The sequence below is a fragment of the Arvicola amphibius genome, chromosome 3, assembly GCF_903992535.2.
Source record: "Arvicola amphibius chromosome 3, mArvAmp1.2, whole genome shotgun sequence".
NCBI lineage: Eukaryota > Metazoa > Chordata > Mammalia > Rodentia > Cricetidae > Arvicola > Arvicola amphibius.
This window is the reverse complement of record NC_052049.1, coordinates 154,229,797-154,246,315: the sequence shown is the minus strand read 5'-3', so window position 1 is coordinate 154,246,315 and position 16,519 is coordinate 154,229,797. Positions and strand designations below refer to the sequence as shown.

The 16,519-nt window shown below is 37.6% G+C and overlaps 1 protein-coding gene across 12 annotated transcripts in view; it reads right to left on the bottom strand.

Moving 5' to 3' along the window:
* Positions 1–16,519, bottom strand: part of Dop1a (DOP1 leucine zipper like protein A) — a 110,274-nt gene that overhangs the window by 24,284 nt on the left and 69,471 nt on the right. For all 12 annotated transcript variants that reach the window (XR_005284753.1, XR_005284751.1, XR_005284757.1 and 9 more), the window contains 8 exons: positions 15,528–15,787; positions 12,315–14,301; positions 11,287–11,398; positions 11,025–11,207; positions 9,751–9,876; positions 7,038–7,172; positions 3,641–3,696; positions 2,224–2,328 (listed from right to left, as the gene is read on the bottom strand). Coding sequence is in view for 4 of the 12 variants with exons in the window: in XM_038323954.2 (XP_038179882.1) it covers positions 2,224–2,328; positions 3,641–3,696; positions 7,038–7,172; positions 9,751–9,876; positions 11,025–11,207; positions 11,287–11,398; positions 12,315–14,301; positions 15,528–15,787 (2,964 nt within the window). In the remaining 8 variants the exon portion in view is untranslated. The remainder of the gene's footprint in view (positions 1–2,223; positions 2,329–3,640; positions 3,697–7,037; positions 7,173–9,750; positions 9,877–11,024; positions 11,208–11,286; positions 11,399–12,314; positions 14,302–15,527; positions 15,788–16,519) is intronic.

Here is a 16,519-nt window from a genome sequence, read left to right as displayed (position 1 = left end):
TCTAGAATGTTTAGTGAATCACTATCCACTTCAATGACATGCATTAATGGCCAGGCACTGTTCTAGGAATTTAATAAATATTAACTTTTAATCCTTTTAACAAGCGTGTGAGATAGGCACCATCACTGTTTCCATTTTACCAAGGAAAGGTTAAATGACCTACCCTACTTAAAGGTCACATATCTAAGCAAAGGAACTAAGATTTGAGCACAGGTAGGGTACAACTTCAGAGTATGTTTACTGAACATCTTTACATATTTCTTAGCATTAAAGGTCATCGTCTGAAATACACGTCCTACTTGCTTTTCATTTCTCTTTCTTTTCTTGTGATCAAATATCTTTGAAAAAAAAGTCCCCTTCCTTCTCCACTCCACCTACACTTGCAACTGTTCTACCCTTACTTCTTGCTACTAAGTATCTGCGCCTCTAATCTCCAATCCTGCCTCTTACCAAATCCTCATCACTCCAAGTTCTTCCAAAAAGTGCCACCTCTCTCTCTTAATCTTTTCTGTGTGTGTGCACTCACTTCCACAGATGTGTGCACCATGATGAGCATGTGGAGTTCATTTGAAAGACAAACTCAGCTGTGGGTCCTTGTCTTCTACCACTTGGAACATTGTTCACTGTGTGCAGAACACTAGCTGGCCCCGGAGCTCCAGGGGTTCTCGCCTCTGCCTCTCCTCTCACTGCAGTGGTACAGGGTATAAACACCTCTACTGCACTGGACTTTATGTAGGTTCTGTGGATCAGAACTTCATGCTGTCATTTCAAGTGCTTTACTCACTGAGTCAACTCCTCACCATCTTCTTAACCTTTGTTTCTAGATGCCACACAGACTAACCTGGTTTTTTATATTTTCTGGTAACTCCTTGTCTAGCTCCCTTCCCGTCTTTTTCCTGTTTTCTAAATGCCAATAGCAGTTGTTCACATCTTCTCACCTCCCACTGAAATAAATTCCTAGCTCCCTGATCATAAGGAACATCATCCTCTCTTTAGAGTTTGCAGTTATGCCAATCTCTCATTACCATAAACATATTATCCAATAAAATTCAACTTTCTTTCCAAGCAGCCCCCATCTCCTGTTGCCCACCCTCATTTCTCACTATTTCTCTGCCTGTGACACACCATCACCAAACCAGATAATGCAGCTTGTCTTAGTATATCCCTTTCCTCCCTGTCTTCAATGAAGGCCTTTTACTCTTACCACTGTGATTCACTTAACAGGTTTTTATTACAGATCTATTATGAATTCCCAAACAATACTACACAAGGCGATGCTTACTGTTAGTAAGGCAAGGTGACTAGCATTTACCAAATAATCAAAGAAATAGGTATCTGTTAGCCTAGATCTAGAAACTCCAAGACTGGAGGCTGGAGAGATGGCTCAAAGGTTAAGAGCACTGACTGCTCTTCCAGAGGACCCGGTTCAATTCCCAGCACCCACATGGCAGCTCACAGCTGCCTGTAACTCCAGCTCTAAAATTTCTGACACCTTCACACAGACATACCTGCATCCACAACACCAATGAACACAAAAACTTACTAAAAACAAAACAAAACAAAAACTTCAAGACTATTTATGTGCGGGATTCAGCACACCTTTTCTACAAAGTTTCTTTAAGCATGGTGCAGACTCACATGTATTTTCCCCGTTGTTTCCCTACTGATCCTAAATAATGACTGGTTCTCTTCTTTTTGTATTGTGTTCTACATCTTGTATATGTTTAAACATACTGTATTCCTTCCTATTTCCTCCCACTTACAGACCTTAAATGATCTGCACCTCAAGATGCCTGTGAACAGATATAGATGACATGGCCACACAAAACATGTTCCTCAGCAATCAGGACAGTGAGGATTATGTCTTTATTAAAATTGCATGTATGCATGTGTATGTATGTACACATATGTATAGAGATGTATTTGTGTGTGTGCCGCTGGAGTCTGAACTCAGGTTCTTTTGTATAATAAGTATTTGTTCTTCTACCGAGCTATATTTCCAACCTTTCAAAATTGGTTTTTTTTTTTTTTTTTTTTTTTTTTTTTTTGGTTTTTCGAGACAGGGTTTCTCTGCGGCTTTGGAGCCTGTCCTGGAACTAGCTCTTGTAGACCAGGCTGGTCTCGAACTCACAGAGATCCGCCTGCCTCTGCCTCCCGAGTGCTGGGATTAAAGGCGTGCGCCACCACCACCCGGCTTCAAAATTGTTAAGAGAGATTACTTACCCAAGTATAAGAAACTGCCCTGGGGCTGGAAGACTCAGCTGTATAGAATCTTTTAGAAGAACCAATAGTGATGTCCAACTGTCCACTAAATTGGGCACTGGAATTCTGAAATATAAATCAGTTTGATAGAAACCACAGTAAACTTTAATCTTCTCATGTCTTATTACAACCCTTAACACATGTTCTAAGATATCTGAAGCATTTAAACTTTTATAGACTATTAAAGAATGGAAATTCGCCTGGTGGTGGTGGCTCACGCCTTTAATCTCAGCACTTGGAAGGCAGAGACAGGTGGATCTCTGTGAGTTTGAGGCCAGCCTGGTCTACAAGAGCTAGTTCCAGGACAGGCTCCAAAGCTACAGAGAACCCTGTCTTGAAACCCCTCCCCCAAAATGGAAATTTAAAAATTTTTTATTTTCTACTAAGAAAAGGAAGCACATTTAAATACTTGATATAATTTCTTAATTTAAAATTTGCAATGGAGATCTCTTATCACATATACTGTTAGAAACAAAATATAACTGCATTAATTCTTTTAAACAATGGTCCATCTGTGCTGCACACCAGCCTCCCACCTGTATAAAACTGAGTTTGACCTCTGCCTTCAGCCCAACCTTTACCCCACCTGTACCTAAGCAGAGACTTTATGCAGGTCTTGCTTTAAGTCATCATCAATTTAAATACACCAAAACCCCAACTTATTGATGTTAGTCACAAATTAATACAGTTGCTCCATTAGGGAAGATTAAGATTCAAGTTCTTAAGAAGAATTGTATTAGAATACTGCTTTTGTTCAGAGTCAGCTAACAGCAAAAGTGAACACAAAACATGAACATAATTTCAAGCATCTATTCTATTCTATTCTATTCTATTCTATTCTATTCTATTCTATTCTATTCTATTCTATTCTATTCATTTATGGATCTCTGACTATTGTGAAACTCAACATGTAGACTAGGCTGGCCTTAAGCTCACAGAGATCTGCCCGCCTCTGCTTCTCATGCTGGGATTAAAGGCATGGAACAAAATGTCCAGCCCCCTATTTTTTTCTTTCTCAAAAAGGCAACCAATATGGAATGCTATGCATTCACCTCTACCAATCAAAATAGTAGTTAGTTTAGAGGCAGTGAACATGATTTCAAGAGAAAGCTGTCAGTTGCCTGCAGGTTCACTATTTATTATCCACATGTTGTTCACATCTTTGGAGGGCAGGATCTGCACAGCTCCCTCATTAGCATGCTCAAGATTAACAGCCACACCATTTCTGCTGTAGAGCTTCTGCCTTTCCTTTCAGAGGAAGCAACAGTAACAAGAGTAAACCCACTACTTTTGGAAAGAACTCAAGTGCTTTTCTTTGTGGCTTCTGAAGCTGTACAGGTGGCAACTGATTAGAAAAAGGTCTACATCAGCATCTTACCTTTGTATATAAGCATAGAAAAACTGAAGCATGCAGACTTCCAGAGAAAGATGTTTCTATAAACAAAAGAAAATTAGTTTTACAGTGAAGCAAGATGATGCCTTTGCTTATTTCATTGTTGCAAATACTTTGACTTGTCCTCTAAATTTTTAATAAAAAAATCAAATAAAATACTGGTTTGTTATTTTAAAAACCATGTAGTCCCCCACCACACTTGGTGAATATTCATAATACAACAGCTATTTAAAACACAGAAAATAGACAGATTGAATGGACATTAAAATGACTTGTAGATTATCAATATTTGATATGTAAGAAGAAAGTTGAAGAGGCTTATCTTGTCAAAATAAATCTTCTAGTCATTTTTAGTGGTCTTTCATTCTGAAATCGAAGTTATATTATTGTAACCAGCTCAGATTTGGTGCCATCAGAATTAGGCTGAGATTTTTAGATTATATGTGTATATAAGTCTATTTAAGTACACTGTTAAATCAGTATAGTTAAATTAACTAAGATTAATTCCATTTAAAACTTTATAAACCACTTTTTAAAAAATAATTTACTTTAAAAATTTCTAGCTGATGTATATGTGTGAGTGCCTTAGCGTATTTATGTATACTACATGCATGCAGGTGCCTGTGGAGGCCAGAAGAGGATGTTAGCTCCCCTAGAGCTTGAGTTATAGGTGGTTGAGCTGCCATGTAGGTCTGGGGACCAAACTCAAGGTCCTCTGCAAGATCAACAAGTGTCCTTAACCACTGAGTCACTTCTCCAGTCCACAACTGGTTAAGTCTTAATCACCTAAAATATGATCATTAAAGATAGCTTTGTATTTTTGCATGAAATTCTTAAAAGGAAAATTAATATTAAAAAGACAGTGCTGAATTAATCCTAAAATATTCTGTACCTGACTTTGAAAGTAAGTAAAAGCGAAAAGTAAATAAAAAGGAATTGATGTTCACTGACATTTGCCAATTGCCCCCCCCCTTTCCATCCCAACTATCTCCTCCAACATTCTTTTCACTACACGAAGAAAAGTGTTAACATGTTTAGTAAGGGGTGGCATTCATCTGGATAGGGTTAGTTTTTGTATTCCTGATCCTCATATGTATGTGCCTCATTATCTACTTCAAACTACTACATAAAATCAAGGTTTCACATGCAAACTAAAAATGTCAAGACAAATGTTCTACAGTGCTTTCAGAATTGTCAGGTCACCACTGAAATAGTTCATAAGAAGGCTGGGGATGGAGCTCAGTTTCAGAGCATTTGGACCCATGCATGAAGCCCTGAGTTTAAACCCTTAGTTCCACAAGAAAGTAAGATCACTCACTTTGGACAAACATAACTTTTTTGGGGCAGTTCAACAAGTACAAAAGAATCAAATAATTTTAGATATATGTAATAATACCTAAAGATATGATTATACTTGTTTGGCATGGTTCAGTGTCTCACATTTGTGGTTGGTATATCTGCAAAATTAAGAACTTGTAGCATTGCCTGGACAAACCAGAAAGAAACAAGAGAAGTTCCTAACTTCCTATACACAAACCTGTTTCCTGGTTAGAGACTAACAACGTGTGGAGAGACTGTCATATTTATTTCCTGTGGCCCTCTCAAGGAAACAGAAGGTTACAGGGACAAGTGGGGTTCAGACAGCATGGCACTGACACAGGATAAGATAATGAGCGCTGACACTGGATGTCAGGGAGCCCAGGATAAGCAGTGATGTAAAGTTTGTTATAGAATCATTTTTGTCAAAATGCCACATGTGTGTTAATTTTGTATACAATTATCAGAGTGTTCTTATGCTTACCTGTGTGTCAACCTATGTGTGGGGGAGCATGTGCCATGTGTCTGCATATTGGACTATATGTCAGAAAATTAGTGTTGTAGAATATTATTTTAAGGTGTGTTACTTTTGTTTATGCTCAAACATCTGTTTAATGATCTAAGGATTGTTTGATTAAATAAAATTCATCTGTAGTCAGGAGGCTACGTCAGCAACTAGCTGACAGGAAGTGGTAGGGAGGAGCCAGGTGGAGAAAGGTATTTAAGTGGGATGAGGAGAAGCACCAGGGCTTCTGGAGAGACGCTGGAAGGAGAGAGGCAAGGTACTTGTTATGTAGCCTTTCTGAGGAGCAGAATTCTACCTCAACCTTTGAATCTTGAGTTCTTTAGAGGGACAGAGATTTAGGCAAGTTTCCTTTGTAGCTTTGAAGGAGGTAGTGCCTGAGGGAACAGAACTCCCTCACACAGCAGCTTTTGTGGCACAGCCATTGCTGGTAATGGCGGAGCTGCAGTTCCTGGTAGGACAGTCTTGGCTTAAAAGGCAGAAACAATTTTTACAAAAGGACAACAGTTGGGGCTTCACATTGGGTGCCAAAATGTTGTGCATATCTTTTAGTCTTTTGCTTTTGGGGGGCCCACCACCCAGCTCCCAAATAAATCACACTCAGAGGCTTATTCTTTGTTATGAATGCCTAACCTTAGCTTGGTTTATTTCTTGCTAGCTTTTCTAAACTTAAATGATGCCAACTACATTTTGCCTCTGGGCCTTTTCTTCTGTACATCTCACTTTCACTCTTACTCCATGGCTGGCTGGGCGGCTGGGCGGTTGGCCCCTAGCGTCCTCCTCTCCTTGTTCTCTTGCTCCTTTCCCCAGATTTCTCCTTCTATTTATACTCGCTGCCTGCCAGCCCCACCTGTCCTTTCTCCTGCCTCACTTTTGGCCATTCAGCGCTTCATTAGATCACCAGGTAAGCAAAGAATCACAGTCTAAGAGTTAAATGCAGCATAAATAAAAGCAACACATCTTTACAGCATTAAACAAATGTTGCACAGCATAAACAAAAGTAATACACCTTAAGATAATATTCCCTAACATAAAAGTATGCTGTATCTGTCTACTGTTCACTACATTCTCTTTACCCTCCCAGTATCCTGACACCTCTCTTTATTAGCTTTGGAGCAGAGGTCTCACAATCACAAAGCACAATTTTATGTAGGGTCAAGAAATGACATTGCCTGGAACAGTGATTATGGCAATACTTTGGGAGTTTACAAAACTAAAAACTCACTGGAAAAGAAAGCATTAAGGAAGCTATGAAACCTACAAAGTAGGTTTTACTCTGAGGCTTCTGTGTTCTTCTAATGGACAGAAAATCCTTACTAGGAATCTAGTCCCACAGTTTCTGACACTTCTGATCCACACATGGAGAGAAAATCAGTTAACTGTTCATAACTGGCTGCAGGAATGATTAGACTATCAAGGAACTCCAATTTTTTTTTATTAAAAGAGTGCTGTATGATAACCACAATGAAATTACTATTCAAAAAATTTCTTATCAGCTCCACTTCTGAAACTGAATTCTAAGTAAAAGCAAAGCTTTCTTACCTTGTCCTTGGCTATGGCTGGAGGCTGCTTTAAAACTTCTTTCACAGTCTGGATAACAGTTTCTGCTCTCATGACGCTGATGGAGCGAACTAGTTCTACTAGTAAAAGCTGTTCTTCACTGGCTGCAGGAATCACCTGGAGAACACACCACAGTATCTATGCAGGGGTGTTGCTTATGTAAATCTCTTGAGAAGTCACAGAAGGATTGTTTTATGACCCTTTCTTAATATAATGATGTCTCTTGAATACTTGTGATAAAATTTAACTTTTAAAATCAATACATAAATCTTTTTTTTAAAGATTTATTTATTTATTGTGTATACAGTATTCTGCCTGCAGGCCAGAAGGCATCAGATCTCATTACAGATGGTTGTGAGCCACCATTTGGTTGCTGGGAATTGAACCTTTAGACGAGCAGGCGGTGCTCTTAACCACTGAGCCATCTCTCCAGCCCAATACATGAATCTTAATAAAAATCAAAAATCAGGGCTAGAAAGATGACTCAATGCATAAAGGTATTTGCCATCAAGCTGAGTTCAATCCATAGGGTTCACAAGAGTGGAAAGAGTGAACCAACTCGTGTAGGCTATCCTCTGACCATGCACATGTGTGCAACTGTGGCATGTGTGCATCCATACACAAACGAATAAAGTATATCACAAACAGGACAAGTCATAGGGAAAATAAAAGCCAAACCCAATATATCATGGCCTATTCTAAGTACAATGTACCTTAAAGGAGGAGCCAATCCATTCTGCTGGTTACTTTGTATTATCATGGAGTGCTATTTTTCCCTATTTCATGTTTTTTCTTTTGTCAAATTCAGTATTAACAATTGAAATCTCAAGGTTAATTGTCTAAGACTGTTTTCCCTATCCTTTAAAGTAATTATCGCGACTGCACTTAGATCAGTGCCCAGATTCAAATAACTACTCATGGCTGACCTGACTGTACCATGTTCCTCCACCCCCATCCCCGCCACAGAGGTACTAAGTTTTTGATCGGCTTCATTTTTTATCAAAAATTCATTCATGAGGTTGTGTGCTGACTTTAACATAACAGATTTATATCATACTTGTGCGACACACACACGAAAAAATTCATCCCTAAAAGTTCTGACAGTGGTGAATTTCCTATAATCACATATTTAGGATTAGGATTTTAAGTAATTAATCTCATACATTTTCTTTTTCCTCTCAGTCCCCAGTAGCACTCCCCCCACACCTAAAGACATTCTTGCTTGGGTGTCTCTTGGCTCTGCCCGGGACTGGAACTTTAGGGCTGTTATTCAAGGTCAAAGTGCTGTTTCCTCCTGGTCAACCTGCAATGAACTAATGGCCTTGCAGACTAGTGACAAAGTCTACAGGAAGAGTGTGGCTGCTATCTTCAGACTACTTTCTCATAAGTTCTCTTTTTAAGATTTTATTTTAGCATCTTCTCTTTACCCTCAATTTTTCTGAAAAGGACATACTGAATTTTACGTAGGTATCTTTTCAGTGATGAGCCGGGACTAAAATTTGTTTCTTTCATTGTTAAGGAATTTCTTGTACTATTTCTATAATATTTATCTCCTCCTATGATTTTGTTGTTTATTCTGAGAGAAGATATTAAATATCTAGCACCACACCCTAATTTTTACAATTCCTTTCTGTGTATTTCTTATCTTTAAAGTTACAATTCACTTCAGGTATTTACTTCTTTTTGTTACAGAATTAAGATACAAAAAAAAATTAAAAAAAAATTTTAAGTTGTCTTTCTCCTCCATATAGCATCTACTACTAAATCCTCATATGCAAAATAATTTAAAATGGCAGAAATGTTTATTTCTCATACTTCAGAAATGTCAATAAATATGTAATGTGGAATCTGAAAGAGATGACAAGTCAGAGACTTGTAAGTACACCAATCATGTATTTTGCATGAGAGTAAATGATTTAATAGCATTATTACTCTAATATACTATGATTTATTTCCAATATAAAACACCCTTCCCTGATTTAAAACTTACAAAGTAAATAAAATTTTCACCCATACTATCCAATCAAAATCAACATAGGAATTATACTTAGAGACACTAACAACTTAGAAGACACTAGATAATGAAAAACAACAGCAAAGATAAAATCTTTCTTCAATCTTTGCTTTTTACCCCAAGTCACTGATTAAAAATATTCAGCATTATAATTCCTATTTGAAATATAGTGACAAATTTGATAACATAGCTTATTTTTCTCTCTAAATACCTTTTTTTTTCCTTGCTGAGGTTGAATGTATGGCCTTGTGTATGCAAGGCCAGTTTTCCAGCATTGAGCTAGTTTTCTAGTCCTAAAATATAATCTTTCACACTTGATTCCAAGTTTTGTTTTTTTTTTTTTTAAAGTTATTTATTTATTTTTTGGTTTTTCCAGACAGGGTTTCTCTGTAGCTTTGGAGCCTGTTCTGGAACTAGCTCTTATAGACCAGGCTGGCCTTGAACTCACAGAGATCCACCTGTCTCTGCCTCCTGAATGCTGGGATTAAAGGCATACTCCACCACCACATGGCTGATACCAAGTTTTAAAAAAAACTTTAGACAATAAGTCATTATCAAGAGCTATAGACAAGCTTTTACTTTTCCAGTTTAACCAATGGAGAATTTAAAAATCAGCACATACAAAATGAAATAAATAAGCATGGCTTTACCAAGTACCACATGTTCTTATGAATATAATACCTTGGTTCGGGAAGGGGTTTTGTTCTGTCTTCTTTCGTTCCATACAAATGCGATGGCAGCCATGAAATGAACACCATGATTCATTGAAATGGGTCCCAATAATTCCAGAATTTGTTGTCTTAAATTCTAAAACAATTTAAGCATTTTACAAGTAAAATAAAACACATGAACATTAATAACTATTAATAACTAGATAAAGCATTTACTTCAACAATAGTAAGGAAACCTTCAAGCATGTTAATAGCAGTCACTGGGCATGGTAGTGTATACTCAGCGCTCTGCAGGCTGAGAGAGGAGGATGAGGAGTTCAAAGCAAGTCTGGGCTATTACGTAGTAAGTCCTTGCCTCATGAATATTTTAATTTTAAAAGAAAACAAAATTTAAAAGGAAAAAAATGCTAGTTGTCTGAAAAATGACAACTTACCACTCTGATCAAATACTAGGAAAACACAGTATAAAGTTCAGTTTTATTTGTTTAAAAAAATGTATCCATTACTTTAATTATCACTTAGCAGCTTCGTTGCCACTGAAGCTGCAATACACACTGTGAGTAACTTTACTTTAGAATTTACTTCTAAATTAGTTTATTAAGTCAAAGACTATGAAACTTCTGAGATAGTGCTTTACTCTGTTACACAGGCTGTCCTGGAACTAGCTAGGAAGCTTAGGCTGGCCTCAAACAGATTCTCTTATTGTGAGCCTACGATTATTAGCATATGCTACCATACCAGGCTTGACTATAAAATTCTGAATTCTCTGCACATACTGCTGAATTATTTTCTGGGGGTGGGGAGAGAGAGAGAAAGAGGGGGGGGGAGGTGGGGCAGCGTGTAGTAAAATGCCAGTTTAAGATGTATTAAGAGGGAAAATAAGAATGAACTTCAAAAACATATCTAATGAAAGATACTAGACACAGAACAAATAGTATATAAACTCACTCCTATGAAAGATCCAGAAAAATCAAATATATATGGAAAGAAAATGGATTGGCTGTTGATTAGAGTTGGGGATGGGAAAAACGAGCAAGCACGTGCAAGCACAAAGAAATTTTCTCTAACAAAAGACATAATTGAAAACTGGACTGTGACAGTTTCACAACTTTATATATTTGCCTAAAGAACTTACTGCTTTACATCCCTTAAAATAATTAATACAACTGTTTACTACTCAATGTTCATGGAATATCACATGCATGACCTAAGTTAGCAACTCATTGTGAAGAAAGTCCTCAAATAGATACTTGGGCTCTACAGATGAAGTGTAAGTTATCTAACCTTTGTGGCTCCCAGATTGATTGTGGTAACAGATGCAGATGCAGCGACCGTCATCTTTTCTGCAGCATCTGCCTGGTGCAGTATGCTCCAGAGCAGAGTCACAGAGGACATGATCATGTGAAGGATTGAGAGGATTCCACTGCGAGCTTCAAACAAGTGTTTCTGGTCTACATTGACCAAGAGCTATTAAGCAGAGGAAAAACAGTTACTTACTGAGTGAGGCACGTCTTTAAGAAGACCACAAATGTCTCTGAAATCTTACTTGATGATACTGGGTAGTCGGATCCAACAAGCAGTAATGGATAATGGCTGTGATCCCTTCCAAAAGAGTAAGAATCATATCTGGTGGAATAACTGATGCTATCCACAAAGGCCTGAAAAAAATGTATGAAACAGAAGGTCTGTGAACGCATACTTCAGTTTACCACTAGTAAGTGCCCAGCACATGCCAGATACACAGTAGGCACTCAATAAACATGAGTAATAAAAAAAGAAAACGTCAGGGACTTACTATTTCCTAGTCTGTAAGGGAGCTGATCTAACTGCACCAGAGTTCTGTTTGGCTAAAGAACAATATACAAAGCAAAGAAATAAAGCTTCTGTGAACCCTCTACTGGGGAATGCCAAACACATCAGTGGAGGTGAACCAGACACCAGTCTACTAAACATCTACCTAATTCTTCACAGATCAGTTCTGAATATGGCTGAGACAGAGTTTACCACCAAACTGGGGAAACCAATAACAAAATTAGATGGGGAAAATACTTTAAAATTTATATTCACTTCAGCTGCAAATTTATTTGTATTTAGATAATATACTGGACAAGGACTGGAAAAACTTTTTTTGCTCAGTTAAGTCAAAAGAACATCTAATTTAACTTTGATTCTTGCTTGAAAGAAAAAAGAACTGTTTTCTTTCATCTCTATTCTATATATCTCTTATTGATACTCAATAAAATACTAGAGCTGAACTTTCTTATTTTTAAGAATGGCTTACTATTTATAACATACTGACAACCAATATTTCATTTACTCCTAGTACGCTTTTTGTTTCTTTGTGGCAGTGCTAGGGATCAAACTGAGGGCCTTATGCAGCTAAATACCAACTCTACCAGAGCCACATCCTATGTTCCACTCAAATTGTGACATTTAAAGAGACATATCTATGAAAAATGTCACTAACAACAAAGTTAAAAATCAATCTTTACCTACCATCAAATAACCATGTTTTTGTGTTTTTACTGCTGAATTAATGGCCAAAATGACAACAAAGCTAAAATCAGTCATTACCTACTATCAGAGAATCCTGTTTCATATTTGTACTGCTGAATTAGATTGTCCAAATTCCTGCACAGCTGTAGTGTCACAGAAACCACAACTCTCTGTAGAACTTTTCCCATGTAAGGCAGAGTAGATGTGATTAAGCCAATCCACTGTGGATGCATCTTACACGCACAGTGCTGATGCAAAGCTCTGATCACTGCACAGAGGAACATGCCTTGACAAGTGATGGGCTGAGCGTGCAAATACTGAAGAGAAGTCATGGGCTGATGGGGACTGATGTGTTCCAGATCAGACACAACGAAATCAAAACCTGCTTCATTCTCTTCAGGAATCGTCATCACCCGGTGCTCTAAAACAATCAGCCTCTGAAGCACCCTAAGAAGCTGTGACTGGAGTGTGCTGCCATTGTCAAATTCATCCTCTGAGAAATTGATAAGGCTGTCTTCTGAGAAGCCTTCTTCCACAGCAACCATGTTCTTACCTGCGATTTTTTCACTGTGCCATTTTTGTACACTGAAGATAGAGGACAGCAAACAATGAAGAATCACTTTCTGAACTTTGCACTTAGATAGCATATCAGAGATAAAACTAGGGAAACCCTTTGCAGAGCTTTCTATTACTTTTGCTAGCTCTGTAAAGAGGAGAGTCAAGATTTCTATGCTCATCATTTGCATGTTTCGATTGCCTATCAAGTCTTGGGTAGTGACCTTGACATGAGTTGGGTAATGGCTACGCATGTAATATAAGCAGAGAGAAATAAGAATTTCGATGTACATGGAACTCCGGAAGTTATGATTTGAGTCCACTGGAATGTGACTATAGAAGTCTTTGCCCATAACAGAGATTCGATGTCTGGCCAATAGATTCTGAAGCAGTGACAGTTGAGGAGTATATGCATTATTTACACTTGTGGTTGAAATGGCATTTACAAAAGCAATGGGGTTAGTTTTCAAGATGGATTTGATGGCAGAAAAGGCATACAGAGTCCTTGATGAATCATACAACTGCAGATACAGGAGCACATGTTGGTAGAGAGGATGGATGTTGAAATTGGGAGATTTCCGTGATCCTGGAGAGCCCATGTCACTCTCGATTTCAGAAATTTCGCCCTCACCACAGCTATACCAGTTCTCTAAGTCCAGGCCGTCACTGAAGAACACACTTGTTTGTTTCAGTTTCTCATTTGCAGCTTTTTTCTTGTCCTCATCCTTTTTTCTGGCAAGCTTTACTTTGGGTTTTGCGCCTGGTTGTTTACCTGATTCCTTAACAATTGTTTCTTTCTCTGAGATCTTTTCTGCTAACTTTTCTTTGAAGCTAAACTGAATACTACTGTGACTCCTTTGTCTAGATTTGGTTTCTGTGGAAACAGAAGAATCGTTGAGAGTCTGTGCTGTTCCTGAAATGCAAGGAGAGGAGCTATTTCTGGAGATCCCGTTGGCCAAGCACTCACAGCCTTCCTCTGCAGACACAGACAGAAACTGAGGGCTGTCCTCACTCAGCAAAGCATGCTGACTGTGTTGAGGGGCCTGATCGTCACTTTTCGTGGTCTTTATACCTGCATCTAAATCACCGCTCTTTAGTGGCAGGGATTCTATTTCTAACTCAGATGTAACTGATGCGGATTCTGCTTCTAGGCCACTTACAACTTTACATATCAGGTCAAAGACGACTTGCTGAACGTCATCATCTGGGGAGCTTGCCTTTGCCATGAGAGAATCCTCATGAGCATTTACATTTTCAGGATCAACTTCATAACTGAAGTTGTCTCCGGCAGAAGACTGAGAACACCCGGAGTCAGAGCTCTGAAGTATTTCCATTTGCTGATCTGGGAGGTCAAAGTCAGATACAACCATTGGAATCGTCTCACTGCTGGTGCTTAGGAGGGAAAGTCTATCACTCAATGGATTAACAGTGAGGCTGAAATTCTCTATTTCATCCATAGTAAGATGCTTTTCACCATTTCCTTTCGATGCAATGAGGTGCACTTGGCTTACTGGCATATGATACAAATAGAAAAGAAAAAACACAAAAATGATTAAGATAACTAAAATATAAAAAGCAGAACAACTTCAAAAACTATATTATTTATTTTCATAACTAACTTGTATCTTCTGATTAAAATTTTAGTTTACTATTATCTTAGAACTTTGAAATAAGATGATCATGTAGATGACCATTAGAATTTATAGCTTAATGACAAAAGTATGGTTAATAGACAGAACATAAATTTTATCTTTTTTCCTCTAAAATAAGACATTCTTTAAAATTACAGGTTAAATTTACTTTTTCCTCCTTATATGATACTCCTCTTTATGCTGGTTAAAATTTAAATAATATAGTTTAAAGTATCAATAACTTCCTTCGTTTTAGTACAAATTCAACAAATACTTATGAACTATCTAGCCTGCATCAGATGGGAAACCAAGAGGAGTTTTAAATGAGTAAGGGACAACAAAAACATATTTTCTTCCATTTCACACCATGTAGGTCAGAACTATGTTATGTTTCAGAAGAAGTTTTGGAACTTTTGGTGCTGTATGCATAGTAAAGTTAAATGCTGGTACCTCAGTTGAAGTCTGAGACTGGAATAAGAGGAGAAATGAGAATTTGGCAATAAGCAGGGTAGTGCAAGTTTTTAGAACATCTATAGGAAGCAGTATAAAAGCTATATAGAGGACCCCTGACTCATCAGAAACACACTAGAAATGGAATAGAAGCATGATAGTTTGCAACATCACCATTTACCAGCTGTGGATCTGAAAGTCACAGCTTTCTGAACATCAACTGAATGGCTGGCAAAATAAGCTGACCCCACAAAGTGATTTGTCTATAAAAGATAAGGAAAATGACTCATGACCTATTATATATAAAGTGTGCATTATAGGTCTCCCCATGAAATATCTGAGCCTTTGCAGGATCTGAATTGCTATATAAATTCAAAAATACTTCATAAAAAATTGACCATCTCTGACTACAGTTGTGGCTGATTCCTCCTCTGAGAAAGTCAACTTATTAACAAGATCTAAAACCTCAAAGACAGTTACTGATGAAGTGTATTTTGACCCATCTAGATGGGACTCTAACAGACAAGGAAGGGAGGAAATAAGACATGAAAAAAATCCCACACACAATTCTCTTGACAATCACTGTATGGTCACACCTCACTTTTTTGAATAACTTAAGTTAATAATAATTAGAAGTAAACTTTATGACCTTTACCATTGTTGCAGGTAAAATTTTGCATGAAAAGTTTGTCATTTTCCTCTCCTGGATAACAGGAAGTCTTACTCCAGTAACGTTCTGCTTGTACACGCTGCACTGAAACCCTCTGAGTTTTTGGATGAAGTAGAAGCAGTAATAACGGTTCCAGTACTCTGGCTATGTCATGCCTTTGTAGCACCTGGTTCAGCCAGGCTTGTCCCACAGAGCTAGTAGAACCATCAAGACTATTAAGGCTATCTAACATGATGAACAGTGACCTAAACACCAACAATAAAAACAAAGAATAAAACACTTTTAATTGTAGTATGACTTTTTCTGTAGTTAATATTTTTAGCAATTTTTCTAGTTAAGAAAACATTTTCTTCTTTTCATATACTCACATTGAAAAATATTACAAGTGTATATTACTTTTACAAGACACATTTTACTTAGTCTTGCTCAGTAACATATTTCACTGATATTATGCACTAAAGTTTCTGCAATTCAATACTGTTTTCACAATGGTGAGGGTGACTCTGCTCTCAATTCTCTCCAGGAGTCAAAAGAATGCACAAAATTCAAGTAATGCCATCCCATAAAAGGTCTGAGTTAGCCTGAAACCAGAAAACCCAATATCCAAATCCTCTGTGGAATCTTGGATTAGTAAATTAAATTCAGTGGATTTCAACTGCTTTCTCTGTCAGATTAGAACAGGTGGTTGTCAAACTAGAAACTTGTTTGTAAGGCACTTGGCTCAAGGCCTCTTCATTATATGGGTTGACCAGATGGTTCAACAGAAACTCCTTTGAAGATGGCTGAAAAGTACTGGTTAATCAAAAGTTGGGTTGTAATCACAGTTAGGATTATGGCCACTTTTATAAGACCTGAAGGTAAGATTACTATTTTCTGATACCTTATGAGCCTGGAATCAATGCAAATCTAATATCTGAAGCATGAATTACTCCATTTACTTTTAGGTCTATATGTGAACAAGCATCTCTGGAGACCAA